The 18,040-nt window shown below is 47.9% G+C and overlaps 1 protein-coding gene across 1 annotated transcript in view; it reads right to left on the bottom strand.

Moving 5' to 3' along the window:
• The window catches only part of ptprfa (protein tyrosine phosphatase receptor type Fa), a 170,691-nt gene that overhangs the window by 39,258 nt on the left and 113,393 nt on the right, over nt 1-18,040 (bottom strand). The window contains exons 12-16 of the mRNA XM_042057436.1: nt 14,386-14,483; nt 13,378-13,631; nt 10,736-10,814; nt 8,357-8,578; nt 1,934-2,094 (exon numbers count right to left, since the gene is read on the bottom strand). Coding sequence (XP_041913370.1) covers nt 1,934-2,094; nt 8,357-8,578; nt 10,736-10,814; nt 13,378-13,631; nt 14,386-14,483 — 814 coding nt within the window. The remainder of the gene's footprint in view (nt 1-1,933; nt 2,095-8,356; nt 8,579-10,735; nt 10,815-13,377; nt 13,632-14,385; nt 14,484-18,040) is intronic.

Here is an 18,040-nt window from a genome sequence, read left to right on the forward strand (position 1 = left end):
TAAGAGCGAGAGATCGAGAGGCAGATAGAGCTACGGACAGATAGAAACCGAGGAAAGAAGAGCAGAGAAAACAAAGAAAGGGGGCATGAGTTAATCAGGCAATTTCTCTAAGAAATGTCACAGTACAGCTACTAATGGGTTTTGGAAGTAAAGTCAGTGGGCTTAAGAGAGAAAAGAGAGAGAGAGAGAGGAGAGGAGAGAGAGAGAGAGAGAGAGAGAGAGAGAGAGAGGGGTGAGAGAAGGAGAGAGATAGAGAGGGGGGAGAGAGAGAGAGAGAGAAAGAGAGAGAGAGAGAGGGAGAGAGAGACACCAAAGAAAACAAGTGAATGACAAAAATAAAGATGGAGGGACACTGAAAAAGGAAGACAGAGATCTAGACTGAAAAAAGCAAGTGAAAGAAAAAAGAGAGACAGAGAGAAAGACAGAATGATAGAAGAGAGGAAGGCAGACTAACCAAATATAAGTGAGTTGAGGGAAGGAAGAAGTATATTGAAGAAGATAAAAAAAGAAAACTAGTGGAATAAATACAGAGGCAGAGAGAGAGAGAGAGAGAGAGAGAGAGAGAGAGAGAGAGAGAGAGAGAGAGAGAGAGAGAGAGAGAGAGAGAGCGCCACTGGCACACACATCCACTGCAACACAACGGGACAGGGAGCAGCCAGGCTGTGCATCACAGCAGAGATATCATTATTAGCAGAGCTAGCGCCAGGCTAGTGAGAGAGAGTGAGAGAGTGAGAGAGGAGAGAGAGAGGAGAGAGAGAGAGAGAGAGAGAGAGAGAGGAGAGAGAGAGAGAGAGGAGAGAGAGAGAGAGAGAAAGAGCATAATGTGACTCAGCACAGGCCTCTGTCTTGCCCTAGGACAGTCGCAGTGCGCTAGCGTGGCAGCCAGAGACGAGAGGGGGGCCACTGGGGAGGCCATGCCGAGCCCTCCCATGGCCCGCTCAGGGCCAAACGACGACAACACACAAACAACAAAACATCCTCCGCGTAAAAACACCCTCCATGGCAACCGGGCCCCCTAATTAAAAAGTGCCAAAGCAAATACTGGGTCTCCATGTTGCTTTGGGATTGCATCTCTGGACGAGATCCTTCACAAAAAAAAATGAATGAAGACATTACTGGTGAGACATCCGATCCGATAATGGCTTTGGAGCTTGGCAAAAGATTTAAGGGTAAGGCAGAGATCAGAGTGGAAGCAGAGAGGCAGCCGTGGCAAGGCCTAATGCAATACTTGGACAGAGTTCTATCAGACTGCCCAAGGTGATGAACAAGTTCCACACTGTTGTTGATGCCTTTGTTGTCATTTTCCGATGCCCCATCTTGCTTAGAATCTCGGAATAACTTGAATTTACACTTATTTATTTTGCAGATCCACCCAAAAGGCACTATACAGATATACTGTACATTTGTATTAGAACACGTGTTCCCTCATGGAGAACCGAATCCATGACCTCTGTGTTAGCACCACTGTGTTTTATATCTATGGTTTTACCAGTTGGGCTCCCCGAGCATCTACTGCCTACTATCTCTGAGTGGAGGGATGTGTTTTGAGTCGAGCAGATACTGTGCGATATTGGGCTCATTTTAGCCACGATCCAGTAAGACTTTTAAATGCTCAAATCACCTGTCAAGCAACCAATGTTCCAGCTCTGGCTCAATCGGGCTAGATCATCCGCTAACTGCATGTCATTTCCCAACTATTAGCCGTGGCTTATACGTTGATTTTGCAAAATTTCTTCAGCTATGAGGTTAATACATGGGGGGCAGTTAATATGGTATTAATATGGCTTTGTTTCTTTCAACTTGTATAAAACACTGTCCTGCGATTTATACACAATGCGGCTAATACACAGGAAATTACTATTAACATCTCTGACTGAGTGGAGAGGAGGGGATGTGTTTTAGGGGAGAGTCTGAAAAGAGAGTGGACCGTCACCTCTTGAAGAGCAGGATGGCAATGACGATGATGATGATGAGGACCACGGCCAGCACGGGGCCCATGACCCACAGCATCTCGGGGTCCTCCGAGGTCCGGGACATCCCGTTGGGTGGCTTCACCGCCATCGGCTCAGAGAACGGGCTCGCCGCAAACGTCTTCTGGCGGAAAAGAAGAGGTAGAAGAGAGGAGAGAAAGAGAGAGAGAGACGTGAAATAACCACACGACTGTCAAAACAACTGAAATAATCATGCATGTGGCACCTCAAAAGCCTTTTGCGGTTTAATGCTTATAGCATACACTTATAGCCATACACTTTTCAGAGAAATTCACAAGCGGCGTCTGCTTGGGCTACTTGAGAGGAATTCAGCGCCAGCAAACATGGACTGAATCAGGATTGAGAAGTTTTCCTTGAGAGTGTTGCACAAAATAATATCTTCGCCTGCTGATATAGCCTGTTCCTATTTAAAATTAGGGTTTAAAACTATTTGTAATCATTATTGTTATGATCATCATCAATATTGTTATTATACCAATCATCATTATTAATTCCACAATGTATAAACCTGAATAAAAAAGTACCGTAACTACAGAGTTTTAGACTGTTGATAGCAATATAATGAATTAAATACAAATAAAAAAAAAAACTGATTTTGAACCTCACTATTAAAACTAATTATGACTTTGATTTTGTAATAGCGATGATTTGTTTGTGCCAATCAAACATCACCTAAGGTTTACAATGCAAACTGAACTCAGACCCATCTGACTGTGCACTTCCTGACTGTGAGGACGAGCAAGGTTAATCATTATAAGCAGTTCATTGATGTCCATGGCTTTTGATGTGCTGGTTCAATCTGATTCACCTTTGGGCTTTGATAGTATGTGTGTGTGTGTGTGTGTGTGTGTGTGTTTGAGAGAGAGGTTTAGTGTCTTTGTCTGTGAGTGTGTGTTACACCTCCTGAAGCACCACCCTGTCTGATGAGCTACAAAGTGCTTCATGAGGAATGTACTGTGAACTCTTGTGACCTAGCCTGAACTCTTATGACTCTGGCCTTTAGAAGTTTACGTTAAGCAGGCGTTACCATACTGACACACACACACACACACCTTGCTGTTGCTCTGACTGTTACACTCGAGCCGCTTTTCCGGGTGGGAATTATGTGAAATGTCGCCATCTAACCAATTACGGCAGGATGTAGCGCAGAGGCAAATCTTCAAAGCCGAGCACTGACAACAAGCTCCCCCTCCGAAAACAAACAAACAAATCGCTTTAGCGACACAGCGTCTGAGGGTGTGTGACAGCGAGCGAGAGAAAGGCTCGGAGTGGCACACACAACCGAGGGCGGAGACCCTCGGCCCCCGCACGGGGGGCTCTGGAAGCGACACACACACACTTGTTTGTGTCATGAGAGGGAAAAGAGAACATGACATAAAAAAAGGAAGGAAAAAATAAAAGATGGAATGATTCACAACTTTGTCTGCAGTTTGATGGGGAGGGGTAGCCTGGCTAGCGCCAGCACTTCTCAATGAGACGTGGTCTGGGAACCAAACGTTCATTTTCTCGTATTTGAAAAAAAAAAAGCCCAGATCCGTTTATTGGGTGCCACGGATGTCTATCAAATGCGTCTGTGCATAGCTCATCATCGTCTTGCTTTCCCACCTGTTCTGTGATTGGTTCCCTATCTCAGGCGAAAATTTGCTCCATGGTCTCCAGGCTGCCTTAGCAGCGTGAATCAAATCGCGCGCAAGGCAGCATGGGAACACCCAGGCTAGGGGAGGGGATAAATGCTTTGATGTGACTGAGGCACATCAAACCATGTTAGGTACAGGTGCAACCAACGCAAGTTTGCTGTAAACAAACAAAACTTCTGTTACTGTTATATTTTATCATCTCCCTTGATCATGTGTTACCCTAAAACTAACTTAATACAATTCCTACTTCATTGGACATGAAGCGTTGTTTTTCCTAAGGAATACTGTGTCTAAGCTATACTGTTTACATGCAACGACCAAGAATGGATGCCTTTTAGACTTAACTTCTCAATGACAACTATGTTCAAGGGCAACTGTATGGTGGCAGGATAACATATATGATGATAATGTAAGATATGCAGTTTCAGGGTATACAGCAATGTTTCTACAGTATTTTTTATACTAATGCAAAGGTTACCGAATGGAGAGGCAACACAGAATTAGAAGTGATTCAGAGGTTACAGACAACGGCACAGATTAATAAACCATGAGCCAGGATATGAAAAGTTATTGGCAAAAAAAATGATTTTGCTGCCACCCGGCTTTCAGTTCATTGACTGGTCAATAGAAAGATCATTTTACTGCTAAAAGACTCCCACGCACGGGCATAATGCTGGCCTTCAGGTGCATAGTTTGTGGGTGGCACAGCTGAAAATAGCACCTGGAACCCATTGATTGTGGAAGGTAAGCAAAGGTTGAAGGTAGCAACACAATGAAGGTGGGTGGACTTTATGTGTGTGTGTGTGTGTGTGTGTGTGGAGAGAGGGGGCTGTACATTTTACTTCATAAATTCTGTTTCTGATGGTTTGGGGGGCAGCTTTGTCTCATTTAGGGCTGCAGTAAAAGCGGCCTGGCTTTGTTAAGTGCAGTGGTGTGTGTGTGTGTGTGTGTGTGTGTGGAGGGACGCCCCACACATACTGCTACCCCTAACAGCGCACCTCAGTCAAGGTGGGAGGCTTACGCAACGCTTAGTGCCCACTTCTGAGGGTCTGAGGAGCGGCAGGCACGCACACACACATACACATACACATACACCACCTGCTCAGCTTACCGGCCTGTTCACACTCACACACTCATCATCATACTCCATTTACGTTACAAATGTACACAACCTCTCTTCCTCTCCCTCAAACACACACACCTACACACACTATCAAAGCAAAGCCAACAGGCTTCAAGAGTGGTCAGCTCCATCGGTCAGCGTCAGCACCATTTTATAATCAACTACTAAAACCAATTAAGACACACACAAACACACACCTTTGCAAACCTCTCCAAAAGGGAAGTGTATTGTGCATATACAATCATGTGGCTATTCGCGCTCACACGCACACACACTCACGCACGCATACACACACAAGGAAAAGGTTCCTTGTTATCATAGTGATGTGAGTTGTTTGCTTAGAGGACATCAGCACAGCAGGGCCTGTGTGTCACATAATAGAGTTAAATGGAACAATTTGCTAGGCGTAATTCACTTGAAGTGACTGTGGCCGTCATCACTTTCACTTGTGTGTGCGTGACAGGATCTGCTAGCATCATCATTGAGAAGTCCATTCAAGTCCATCTAGCACTTTGCTTAACATTGCTAAAAGCTAAGCTAAAGCTAAGATAAGCATTCATTCACCTGTACACCAAAATGAGTGCTCAGCTAAATGTTATGCTAACTGCTTAGCTAGTGGCAGATAACAATGCAGCGCCAATTGCTTAGTTTGTGACGGTTACACAGAGAGCGCGACTCTGATGTTCCTCTCTTTCCTTTCTCGCCTTCCCTTCTCTCCTCTCTCTCTCTGTTTCTCTCTATCGCTCTGTTTCTCGCTATCCCTTCCTCTCTCTCTCTCTATCATTCCTCTTCTTTCTCTCTCTCTCTTTGGTGGAAGTGTGGCAGGGGTGACGTGAAGTGAAACTTTCTTTGAGAAATGGCAGGAGCCTCTGGCACTGCCGTCGTGGCACTAGAGAGCAGATGAGAGGCGGGCGGGCGGGAGAGAACAAGGGCTGAGGGGTTGAGAAGGCAACAACACACTTAGCTATTCTCCGAGGGGAGACGGAGAAGTTTTGCGAGTGATCCATTTGAGTGGCACTATCTGATGCCACCGCCGCCGCGTCCCACAGAGTGAATAATGCCCCTTCTCCAAACCTCCAGCCTGATGATTTACAAATGCTGTTTACAGCCAAGCCAGTGTGTACCTCAGTGAGTGTGTGTGTCTGTCTATGTGTGTGTGTGTGTGTGTGTGTGTGTGTGTCTGTCTGAGAGAGAAAGAGTGTGAAAAAGACATCATTTGGAGAAGAGGAAGGACAAAAAAAGATAAAAACAGAGAGGGGAACTCATAGAAATAAAGAAACAGAGAGATGAAAAAGCACAATAGAGGGAGAAAGAGAGAGGCAGAGAGAGGGAGGAAAAGAGAGAGAGGTAGAGAGAGCCTGAGAGAGAGAGAGAGAGAGAGAGGTAGAGAGAGCCTGAGAGAGAGAGAGAGAGGTAGAGAGAGAGAGAGAGAGAGAGAGAGAGAGAGGTAGAGAGAGGGAGGACAAGAGAGAGAGGTAGAGAGAGCCTGAGAGAGAGAGGTAGAGAGAGCCTGAGAGAGAGAGAGGTAGAGAGAGGGAGGATAAGCACTGGAACAGAAGGATGGAGGAAGAGAGCGGGTTCCAATGAGACTGATACAAAGAGATGCGATACACAAGCAGGAGAGTTGGGTAAAAAGTAAAGGAGATAAAACAGACTGGAACTAAGACAACGAGCAATGAAATAAACATGTGTGTGTGTGTGTGTGTGTGTATGCGTGTGTGTGTGTGTGTGTGTGTGTGTGTGTGTAGACAGCAGGGTTCTGAAGACACAGATTGCAGTCCCCCAGTCTCTGTCTCACATCCGCCATGCCTAAACCTCGCACAACGCTGCAGTTTCACCCACGCTATAAAATGTGCAGCAGTGAAAAACACACAGTGTGTGTGTGTGTGTGTGTGTGTGTGTGTGTGTGTGTGTGTGTGTGTGTGTGTGTGATAAGAGACCCTGTCTGACAGCTCTGTTAGTGGCATGGAGACGGGGGGGCCTGCCCAACTCCCACCAGTCCCCTCTCTCGCTCTATCAGCGGTGAACAGGACCAGCGCCAGAGGTCTCCTCTCCACCCCATACAGCACCCTGCCTAAACCCTCCTCCTCTCCACCCCATACAGCACCCTGCCTAAACCCTCCTCCTCTCCTCTCCACCCCATACAGCACCCTACTGCTCCAGACCGCTCCCTCCCTTCCTCCCCCTCTCCACCCCTGTGTGCCTCCTTGAGTCGTCTCCTTCTCTCTTTCATTTGCTCGCTCGTTCTAGATCTCTCTACCTCCTCTTCTTCATCCTTCCCCATTCGCCTCACTCCGCCCTTTCTCTTTAAGCTGCCCCAAATATTCTTCCTCTCTCTGTATCATTCTCTCCCTGTCTCCTCTCCTCTCATCTTCGCTATTTAGCTCATTCTCCCACTCTGCCTCTCTCTCTCTCTTCTTCCCTCTTTCTTCTCTTTCATTCTCTCTCTCTCGCTCACCCCTCCCTCTCTGTCAATCTCTCTCCTCCTGCCTCTCTTTCCCTCCACAACCCTGTTTCTCCTCTTCTGCCTATCTCACTGTCTCTTACTCAGTCTTCGCTCCCTTTCTTTTCAGCATCTCTCTGTTTCCCTCTCTACACCCCCACCCCCCACCCGGCCTGCCCTGCTCTTCTCCTCTCCTCTCTGAATGATCACTCTGTTTATATAGCCTGTTTCTTTTATCCAATTTCACACTCCCCGGCTTGTTTACCAGTCCTGGGAGCCACATAAAGCTGCTATGCCCTTTTTCCTCTGTAGCCAACTACACTCCACACCACACCCACCCCACACCACCCCTCCACCCTCTCTGCTCCAGCAGGGAAATATCACACAGTCGAGTGTTTGAGCTGCATCCACACACTTTCCCCTGACGTGATTGGCTGGCTGGACTCGAGAAAGTTTTTTAAGCACAGCTGAGCTGTGTGTGTGTGTGTGTGTGTTGTGCAGTTTCCTTTCGCCCTCAGATGAAGACAGTTCCAAAAAAAGACGGACCTTCTTGTTGCTGTCGTGGTGCCTTTCACATGATTGTGACCAGGGGACATGTGTATATGCTTGCAGTCATGTGTATAGCCTTGTGTGAGTGCATGCAAGTATAGCTTCTTTCTTTGTGTGTGTGTGTGTGTGTATGTGTTAAGACAAGGCCTTGTGGGAGGACTGAGTCACCCAAAGGCCTTTGTGTATGTGTGTGTGTGTGTGTGTGTGTGTGTGTGTGTGTGTGTGTGTGTGTGTGTGTGTGTGTGTGTGTGTGTGTGTGTTTGTGTGTGGTGTGTGTGTGTGCCATGACATGGTTGACCCTTCTGCCTGCGTGGAGGACAGGGATGTGCCTGGCGGCTTCCTCTCCCCCACTGGAGACGCTGCATCCACAATAGGAGCCGCCGCCTTCAGACTGGGTGACTCACATGACACGTGGACACCATGTAAAAACACACACACACACATACCACAAAACATGTGCAGTCTGAAAAGGGTTTTTGAAGGGATGCAGCCTTTGAGTGACATACACTCTTTTGAGTGCCAACTTTCCACAACCCTAGACTCTCTCTCACACACACACACACAGTGTGGCTGATAAATAACCATGTGTCCAGTGTGTGCAGGGAGCACTTACCGAGTCGCTTTCCCCAAGCGCTGCCAGCACGAAGCAGCGGTACGTCTGGTCGCCGGGCAGGGGCTTGTTGAGGAAGCCGTTGTACCTCTTCTCGTCCCCTAGAGTGAACGTGTCGGGGAGGCTCTCCAGCTTGGCTGCGATGTACGGCCGCAGGAAGTCTTGGGTACTCCGCCGCCGCCTCCTCCATGCGCCGTTGCGGTCTGTGCTGCTGGCTCCCAGGAGCTGTAACACACACACACACACACAGACACACACACAGACACACACACACACACACACACACACACACACACACACACACACACACACACACACACACACACACACAGCATTCTGGGATTAGCAGTTCAACTGAGTTTGTGTTAAAACACAATAAACACATTATGATTCAAACTGAGGCTTGCTGTCAAAATGTCAAGGGTGTGGCCACTCTGGTCTGACCACAGAGCCCATAGCATGTTTGGTATTCATCACATTTCTACGGCATTCTTCCTCTACGGGAAGAGCAACAACTGAACATTACCAAGCAGCACTGCAAGTCGGTGACCCCGCAGTGACCTTTGGGGGTTACGGGTTCAGGTTTTATTAGAGAACCTCAGGTGTCTGTGGGAGTGAGAGACTTCATTAATGTTCACGCTCGCCAACAAGAGGTCTGGACCAGCTGCGCGGTTGAGTCATCCTCTCCACAGCTGTCTCCTCACAGTGCAAGATATCTCCCTCCCCCTCTCTTTTTCTCTCTCTTCTATCGTTCATTCCCCCTCTCTTTTTCTCTCTCTTCTATCGTTCATTCCCCCTCTCTTTTTCCCTCTCTTCTTTCGTTCATTCCCCCTCTCTTTTTCGCTGTATCGGTCAACCCCCCACCCCCCATCTCCTTTATGATTTTTTCCTCCTTATGTGAACACCTGCACCTCTACACATGACAAGCAAACTCCTCTAAGCCAGTGGTAGATAGAAAGAGATAGAGAGAGAGAAAAAGAGAGAAAGGCAGGCAGGCTAAAAGGAAGGAAGCGAGTGATGTAGTAGGAAAGAGAGAAAGTCAGAGAGAAATGGGCAGAAAGGCAAAAAGAGAGAAAGAGAGAGAGAAAGAAAGAGAATGAGACAGGCGGAGGGTGAGACAAAGAGTCATTGAGAGAAAAAAAGGAAAGAAAGAGAAAAAGCAAGAGAAAAAAGTGACAGAGAGAGATAAAGAGAGAGAGAGAGGGAGGGAGGGAGGGAGGGAGAGAGAGAGAGAGAGAGAGAGAGAGAGAGAGAGAGAGAGAGAGAGAGAGAGAGAGAGAGAGAGAGAGAGAGAGATGCTGCAGTGTTGAATCAGACACATGCTGGTGCCATCCTTCAGGCCCCCGGCGTCCTAGACCAACTCTCATCTCATCTCGCTAGCACAGCCAAATCCCTACTTGGGAGAGAACCTCAATTTGTATCACTGCAAAACAGAGGAGATGGGATGATTTGTACTGTTGCTACAGTAGAGACAGTACTGAGCAGCGGGGGGGGGGGGGGAGAGGGAGAGAGAGAGAGAGAGAGAGAGAGAGGGGGAGGGAGAGGGAGAGAGAGAGGGAGAGAGAGAGTAAAAGATGAAAATACAGAGTGCTTAAGGGAGAGAAAACAGCTCAAACTGTCTGAAAGGCACCAGGGATCTGGGCATATTTATTTTACGAGTGTGATGCTTTTTTGATATTCAATAGGCGGCACTTTAAAGTTGTACTTTTCGCTTCGTCTTTCCATGTTTTTTTTTCCTCTTTCTGCAGACAACGGTACACTGAAAGAAAGCAAACTCAGGAGAAAGCAAAGGAGCTGCGTTCAAGCCCAAAAGGTCTTTATTAATAACACAAAGGAAACGAAAATGCTAAAAGCAGCCCTTTTTCTGAAGAGGCGAAGGAGGGAGTGGGGGTCTCAAAGTGTGTCAGTTGCTCTCCATCAGGATTGAATGACGGGGAGATTTTCTCTTCTGCCACAGTGCTGACACAGAGACATCGCCTTCCCTTCCATCAATGCCTCAACACCCCAACCCCACACACAAAGGAAGATTTTCAATAAAGTGTGTCAAAATACTCATCAGTATCGCACAGAAGAGTGTTCTTTTATTTTCTGATGCTTTTGGAACTGTGACAACAGATGGATCTTTGGTGTGCTCCTGGTGAAAGCCGCTTAATACGAGTCTCAGAGCAAAGACTAGGTGCAGTTTTCAGCTGCGTCCACAGGGGGAGCTGTTGAGCTTCTTTCCCTCTTTTCACAGGCTCTCTACACGTGATGAGGCATCAGGGCTTATGGCTACTGTACTGTACATTCTATGAAGCTGAGCCATACAGATTTGCATCAAATCACACACGTGCACATGCTCTCTCTCTCTCTCTCGCTCACACACACACACAAATAACCCACCTCATCCAGGTCGATGTCGTCTGGATTCTCCCATCTCTGTGTATCGGTGGTGACAGGAACAACCACAATGTAGTACCACCTACAACGGGAGGAAATATAGTCAGAGCAGCACTGAATATGAGAAGCTTGCATGCATTAGAAGCCCCTTGCTCGGCTTCACTGGGAGCACTAGCACTAAGGTGCGACGTACACACCCAGCAGAAGGGCAGCATCTGGGCCAGATCCGGGCCACACCACAGCTGGATCCACTACAGAATAACGGCTCTGTTTGGGTTTACGGATTACAGTACGCCAATGCCAGGAATCAGGTGTACACAAAACTGTCTGTGTATGTGTATGTATGTCTGTGTGCGTATGTGTGTGTGTGTGTGTGTGTGTGTGTGTGTGTGTGTGTGTAGGTATGGGTACAGTATGTGTATGAGCAAGTGTCTTTGTGGGAACGAGTGAGTGTGAGTGTTTGTGGTTGTATTGTAAACCTATAAGACACTTCACGCTGGGTAGTCTCAGCCCCTGGTATAAAGGGCCCAGCTTACCAGCATGCTCCAGAAGCGTATTCCATTCAAGACACACTCGCAACAAAAAACAATGTCCACAACAACTCAATAGCTATAAAAAGAGAAGAGAAACCTCCTTCACTTCATCAAACAAAGCTGCCTGATTCTCATTATTGTGAACTTCCTGCCGAACTACTTCTTTTATTTACAGTGTGATGTGGAGCATTAACTTTTCCTCTGCTTTTTGTTACATCCTCTTCCACAGTAAAGGTGTTAGTGGCTCCGGCAGAAATAAACACTTGAAACACAATTAAAGCCCCAGTGTGCGTCAGCACATCCAATCTGAAATAAGGGCCTCATTTAGACTTGCAGCCTCCAGATTAGACTCCTAAAACATGATTTGTGCTTTTATGTCTCTCTATGTATTTTTCCTTTCACGACACCTCTTGGGTAAATTGCTGTGATGTTGCAGCAGGGCTAGCGCATTAAAAACCTGCTACGGCGCTGAATGGAAGTATGCAGGGGCGCTTCACTGCTTGGATGGGAGAAAGCTTTGAGAGAACCTCCAGGCTATGCTCTCTCCTTCTCTATCTCTCTCTCTCTCCATCACTCGCTCTCTACCTTTTCCTCTTTTTCTCTCTCTCTCTGTGATCTCAAATGGCCTCAGAAGCTGTACAATGGGAAAATAACAAGGCAGTTATGAGTGGCGACATCGAGGACAAATAAAGCAAACCTACTGTAGCACTCCTGATGGGGCCGTTCTTTGACACATGGAGGCTTGCGCTATTGATTTCGCATTAGCAATAGAAGCCATGTTTTGCCTTGGCTGTACGTGTGTGTGTGTGTGTGTGTGTGTGTGTGTGTGTGTGTGTGTGTGTGTGTGTGTATGTATGTCTGTGTGTGGTGAGGTGTGTGCGTGTGTGTGTATATGTCTATGTGTGGTGGAGTGTGTGTGCGTATGCATGTCTGTGTGTGGTGAGGTGTGTGCGTGTGTGTATGTATGTCTGTGTGTGTTTGTATGTCTGTGTGTGGTGAGGTGTGTGCGTGTGTGTATGTATGTCTGTGTGTGGTGAGGTGTGTGCGTGTGTGTATGTATGTCTGTGTGTGGTGGAGTGTGTGCGTGTGTGTATATGTCTGTGTGTGGTGGAGTGTGTGCGTGTATGTCTGTGTGTGGTGGAGTGTATGCGTGTGTGTGTATATGTCTGTGTGTGGTGGAGTGTGTGCGTGTGTGTGTATATGTCTGTGTGGTGGAGTGTATGCGTGTGTGCTGTCTGCCACTCTACGTAATTGCCCCACACGTCATTCTTTAAACCCCCCCCCCCCATCCCCATGACAACTCAAACATAGCTTTTTCTCCATTCCGTTCAGAGCTTCTGTTTTTCTTGTTTCTGTCCTAAGATGTTTGAAACCTCGCCAGCACTGATCGATCGAGAGAGAACCAGGCTCTGGTCAATGACGTAGGAGACGCACCGTCTCTGCCTCTCTGACCCAACATCCCCAAATCCCTGGCCATCAATACAGAATGGAGCTGACAGACAGATCCTCTGTCCTTGTGTACTGCCATCCCTGAGCTTGTCCACCAGATTGACCCTCAGACTTCACACTCTTCCCGTTGACCGTTCTAGGTTGAGACGATGCGCCTTCACGAGACTTCAAGCGGCAGTGATGGGTGCGATAAAATGATGAAGGCATCGGTCTTCACATTAAGTGCCGTCCCTAAAGGACTTCTAATGGTGGAACTAATTGAGTTGAAATGAAGTTGCAAGGTGGCAATGAGGGACTCAATGAGGGCCGGGAAAGGGAAGGTGCAGCTGAGAGATTACTAGTGGAGGGAGGGGTGGAGGGGGAGAGTCGGGGCTCACGATGCTGACGAGGAGGATAAAATGACCGTCTGCCCTATATAGGCTTCTCACATTAACAGCTAACTAGGGGCTACACCTAGTGTGTAGTGTGTGTGTGAGTGTTAGTCTGTTTGGGTGTATGTGTGTATGATGTGTATGTGTGTGTGTGTCTTTGTGTGACAACACCAATGGCAGTTCAAGTTCAATGATGAGATTTTCAATTCATCGTCAACGTTCACTCATCATTAGGAACAATACATATAGCTTGGTTGATGTCAGTTCTGAAGCGGTGTACAGTTGTACTCACTTGACAGTGGTGCTCTGGACTTTAGGCAGTGTGACCGTGAGCTTGCCGCCCTCGTCTTGGTCACCAGTGTGGCGCGCTGGTTTGGTCTTGAGCAGGTCAGGCGCGGTCCGGATGGACACCTGCTGCTGTAGCCCACCAGCGCTGCTGCCCCGGCTCATTAGCACGAACGAGTAGTCGGTGTCAGGCTGCAGCCGCGTGATCAGCTTCCTCCGCTGGTGGCCCTGCACCTCCACGCTCTGCTGGTTGTACAGGATCTGACCACACAGACAACGCCAAGGTTAGCGTTAGCATTAGTTAGCATTCCGGCTTAGCATTCCTGACTGAACATCTGTTGTAGAGTCAACGGATTAGCAGTGATTAGCAGTTAGCATTCAGTGTTAGCAGTCCACTACACTGGACATCTGTTGTGAGATCAGTTCTCCTGGGCTGGTTCATTACACTCATGGGACAAATGCTGGTCTTAAAACTGTATGGCCACAGCCAAAAGATCTGACTCAACGCCTAAAATATGCTGCAGATGATGACGCTGGAATTTAGTGTAGCTGAGACATCACTATCCTCATCATTCACAGATACCCAAATATTTACGTGGAAACAAGTAACTATATACAAGTGTGTTATAACAACTTTATAAGTACTTAGTAACACTGTTAACAACTACATTATCCACAGCAAATAGCCTGAGCAGGAGGTCCTTAGTGGCCTCTCTATATAAAGCCTATTTACTGTTTTACCCAGCAACTCTTTCTTTAAGAGTCTCCAGCTGCATTTTTTATGCTGGGGGAATACGAGAAGGAACATGCAGCATGACTTGAACAGAGCCTGGCAGGATGACCCCACCTGCCTGCCTAGCCTAGCCTAGCCTAGCCTAGGCTTACTGAGATGGAGCCCAAAGCGCCTCCTACTGGCGGCTCCTGTCCACATCCCTGGGAGCGTAATCTCAGCCTAATCCCCGTTGTGAGCCCCTGCTGGTGCTCGACGCCCGTCAGCCCATCACAGGGACCTTACCTTGAAAGGCACTTGAGACTTAAAGGTTTCCGGGACTTCCCATGTCAGCAACACAGAGCTCTTCATAACAGCCTTCACGCCAAAGTTTTTGGTAAACTCTGCAGGATTGACAGAGAAAGAGAAGGGTGTGTGTGTGTGGGGGGGGGGGGGGGTCACAGAGAGAGGGAGTCAGTTGGAGTGTGTGTGAAGGGAGACAGTGGCAGTGTGAGAACACAAAAGGATTGAAAGAACGACAGGACACAGACAGACAGAGAGATAGATAGATAGATAGATAGATAGATAGATAGATAGATAGAGAGAGAGAGAGAGAGAGCGAGAGAGAGAGAGAGAGAGAGAGAGAGAGAGAGAGAGAGAGAGAGAGAGAGAGAAACCAAGTGAGCAGACAGGCATCCGGGTGAGACAGTGAGACAGTGAGACAGAGTTGTCTCAGGCACGTCCCAGCGATCTGAGTCTCGTCTGAGCACTCGCTGACGGCCACGATGAAGCAGACCAGACGCGCCGAGCCGCAGGAGCAGCGAGACGCCGGTGCAGCGGGCAGCGTACCGATGAGCGCGTGTGGAACAGGAACAGGAAACGGCCCCCGGCAGCTATTTAGGGCACGTACCATCTCTGTTCCTACCCACACGCTGGAGCTGATCGCCTCCGACTGAGACACACTGAGGACTCTGGGAGAATAACAATAAAACAGGGCTGCATACAAAGAATGGCATTTTCCCCAGAGGAAGGAAATGGAAAAAAAAAAAGGAAAAACGGTCTTTGATGAGATGTGAAAAAAAAAAGAAAGAGTTCAGAGAAAGCCATTCTGGTGTCAAGACAAGGAGGCAAGAGACGGAACACCAGAATGTCCACCCATTTTTACATTTCAACGCACGCAAAAAGGGGAAAGAAATTATCGCGGCGCCTTTATCAAGGTGTGCGCTGTCTCACAGAAAGGTGAACGTGAACTCAGCCGGAAGAGCTGGCTAAGCAGAAAAGGAGTGATTCCAAACAGACCATGTAAAAAAAGGATGCTTTTTTCCTCTCCCCCCCCCTCCTCTCTCTCATCGCAGCATATGTGCGGACTAATGTGAACACGAATGAGATGGAGAGAGAGAGAAGGCCTGCACAGACCCACAGGTTACGCTGCACTGGTTAAGACGCCGCGGTCCACTTACCATCAGCTTCCACAAGCAATGCATCTGTTCTCCTCAACTACCATCTGTTTGGTGTGAGTGTGTGTGTGTGTGTGTGTGTGTGTGTGTGTAGCCAGGTAGATGAATTGTGATAGTGTTTAGTGAGACTGACTGCAGGTGAGCTAGTTCAGGCCTGAACAAAAAACATGAATGCAGGGATATATTGCTTTTGTGTGTATGCTAGTGTGAGTGTGTGTGTGTGCGTGTGTGTGTGTATACGATTGCATTTCTGGGATAAGTTGTACAGGCTTGACCAGGAGGCATGCCAACAGAGAGAACACTTGGAAATCTTTCTTTGCAGACCTGTATGTACCTGACTTATGCATCATTTATGTGTTTATACGAGCTGGTATGTAAGTGCATGAGTGCATGCACAACGGTGTGTGAGCATGTGTGTGTGTGTATGTGTCTATAAACTTGTGCATGCATGTGCAACTTTGTGTGCGTGTATGTGTGTGGGAGTATACAGTTAGCTTGTGTGTATGCATGTGAGTGAGTGCGAGTATGTGTACAAGCACCTGTGTGTATGTGTGTGCCTCTCTCTTTCTCTCTGTGTATGTGTGTGTGTGTGTGTGTGTGTGTGTGTGTATGTGTGTGTGTGTGTGTGTGTGTGTGTGTGTGTGTGTGTGTGTGATCCACTGCCCCAGGCTATTCCCCCTAACGCCTCTACTCTTCCTCTGCGGGTCTCACCTGCCACTGAGGTGAGTGTGTGAGTGTGTGTGTGTGTGTGTGTGTAAGGCCCCTATTCTTCCTCTGCGGGTCTCACCTGCCACTGAGGTGAGTGTGTGTGTGTGTGTGTGTGTGTGTGTGTGTGTGTGTGTGTGTGTGTGTGTGTAAGGCCCCTATTCTTCCTCTGCGGGTCTCACCTGCCACGGAGGTGGACATGGTCCTGCTCTGGATGCTGGGGCTGAGCGGTCCTCCTCCCTTGCTGGTGAAGGCCCGCACGCGGATGTCGTAGGTGGTGTCCGGCTGCAGGCCCTGGATGGTGAGCGTGGTGTTGGCCGTGCTGTTGGTGCGGTTCTGCTGGCTGTTGATGTCGCGGTACACCACCACGTACTGCACGATGCGCCCGTTGCGTTCCGCCAGCGCCGGGGGCTCCCATGCCAGAGTGGTGGTCGTCGTGGTGAGGCCCACCACACTCAGGTTCTGCGGGTAGCTGCCCGGCACGTCCTCGGGCGTGCTGATCTCCTTGGCGTACTCCTCGCCGTGGCCGGCGCGGTTCTTGGCGCTCAGCCGGAACAGGTAGGTGGCGCCCTTGTGCAGGCCGGTGACGGTGAAGTGGTCGTCGGTCTTACGGAAGTCCCGCACGGTGAAGTCGCGCTCCTCCTCGCGCTTGTACTGGAGACGGTAGCCCATCAGCTCGCCCACCATGTCCTTAGGAGGCTGCCACTGGATCAGGGCCGTGTTGCCGATGGTGGTGCTTATCAGCATGGTGGGCTTCCCTGGCACTACGCAGTGTACAGAGATCAATCAATCAATCAGTCAATCAATCAATCTATAGACCCTTCAAACAATAAAAACAAAAACAATGCTTGAACGTTCTATTTACTCTAATGCTCTAATCTACTTCCTCTGCATTAAGATAACATATGGAATGTTAAAACGGAAGCCTTGTGGGGCCAACTATGATGCTGATAATGGAACTCTCTTGAAAGGGTCTATATCAAACAGTTATCCTATCTAATAACATTTTCGCACTCTATATATCAGGATTCCCAAACTGTGGCACGTGTACCACCGGTGTTGATTTTGTTATTTGTTATCATGTAGGACGGCTAATTAAACATGATGCCTCAATGGAATGCCTCAATAGAATGTGTTACGTTTTTATGCGTCGAATGCTGGGTGTACGCGGGGAAAAAAGTTTGGGAACCGCTGCTATATATTATATGCATGTAAGCATAAACTATATGTAGGCCTATACAGTGAATCCCCGTCATATGCACATATATTGATGTTATTGCTTATATAATCTTTTTGCTTATATTTACACTGCCGTTCAAAAGGCTGAGGGTCACAGAAATGTTTATTCTCCTCCATTATAGGCAGAGTACCAGCTGACGGCTTCTTGCCTACATGGTTCATGTGTTCTTTGGAGCTGTGCGTTGGGTCACTGCCTTTTTTCTTGCAGGAAAATGTCTCCAACCACGTGCCGTCCACAGGGTGTGGTGTGACATTGCAAATGTCTTTTTTTAAGATTCCCTTTATCCTGTTCAAATGTTCCACTTTACTGCTACCAAAAGCAGCCCTACACCATCACATTTGCTCCATCATGCTTGACAGATGGAGTCAGAAACTCGTCAAACATTTGGTTGGCGTCTCCCAAATGTTCTTCTTTGTGATCTGAACACAATAGATTTGTCTGTTCATAACACTTTTCTTCTTCCGCCAGTCTTCTTCTGTTGACTGGTCTGTGTACTTTTGTCTTTTATTGCTATTGACCAAACTGAGATATGGCTTTCTCTTTACAGCCCTGTCTAGAA

The sequence above is a fragment of the Alosa sapidissima genome, chromosome 12 (assembly GCF_018492685.1).
Source record: "Alosa sapidissima isolate fAloSap1 chromosome 12, fAloSap1.pri, whole genome shotgun sequence".
Taxonomy (NCBI): Eukaryota; Metazoa; Chordata; class Actinopteri; order Clupeiformes; family Clupeidae; genus Alosa; species Alosa sapidissima.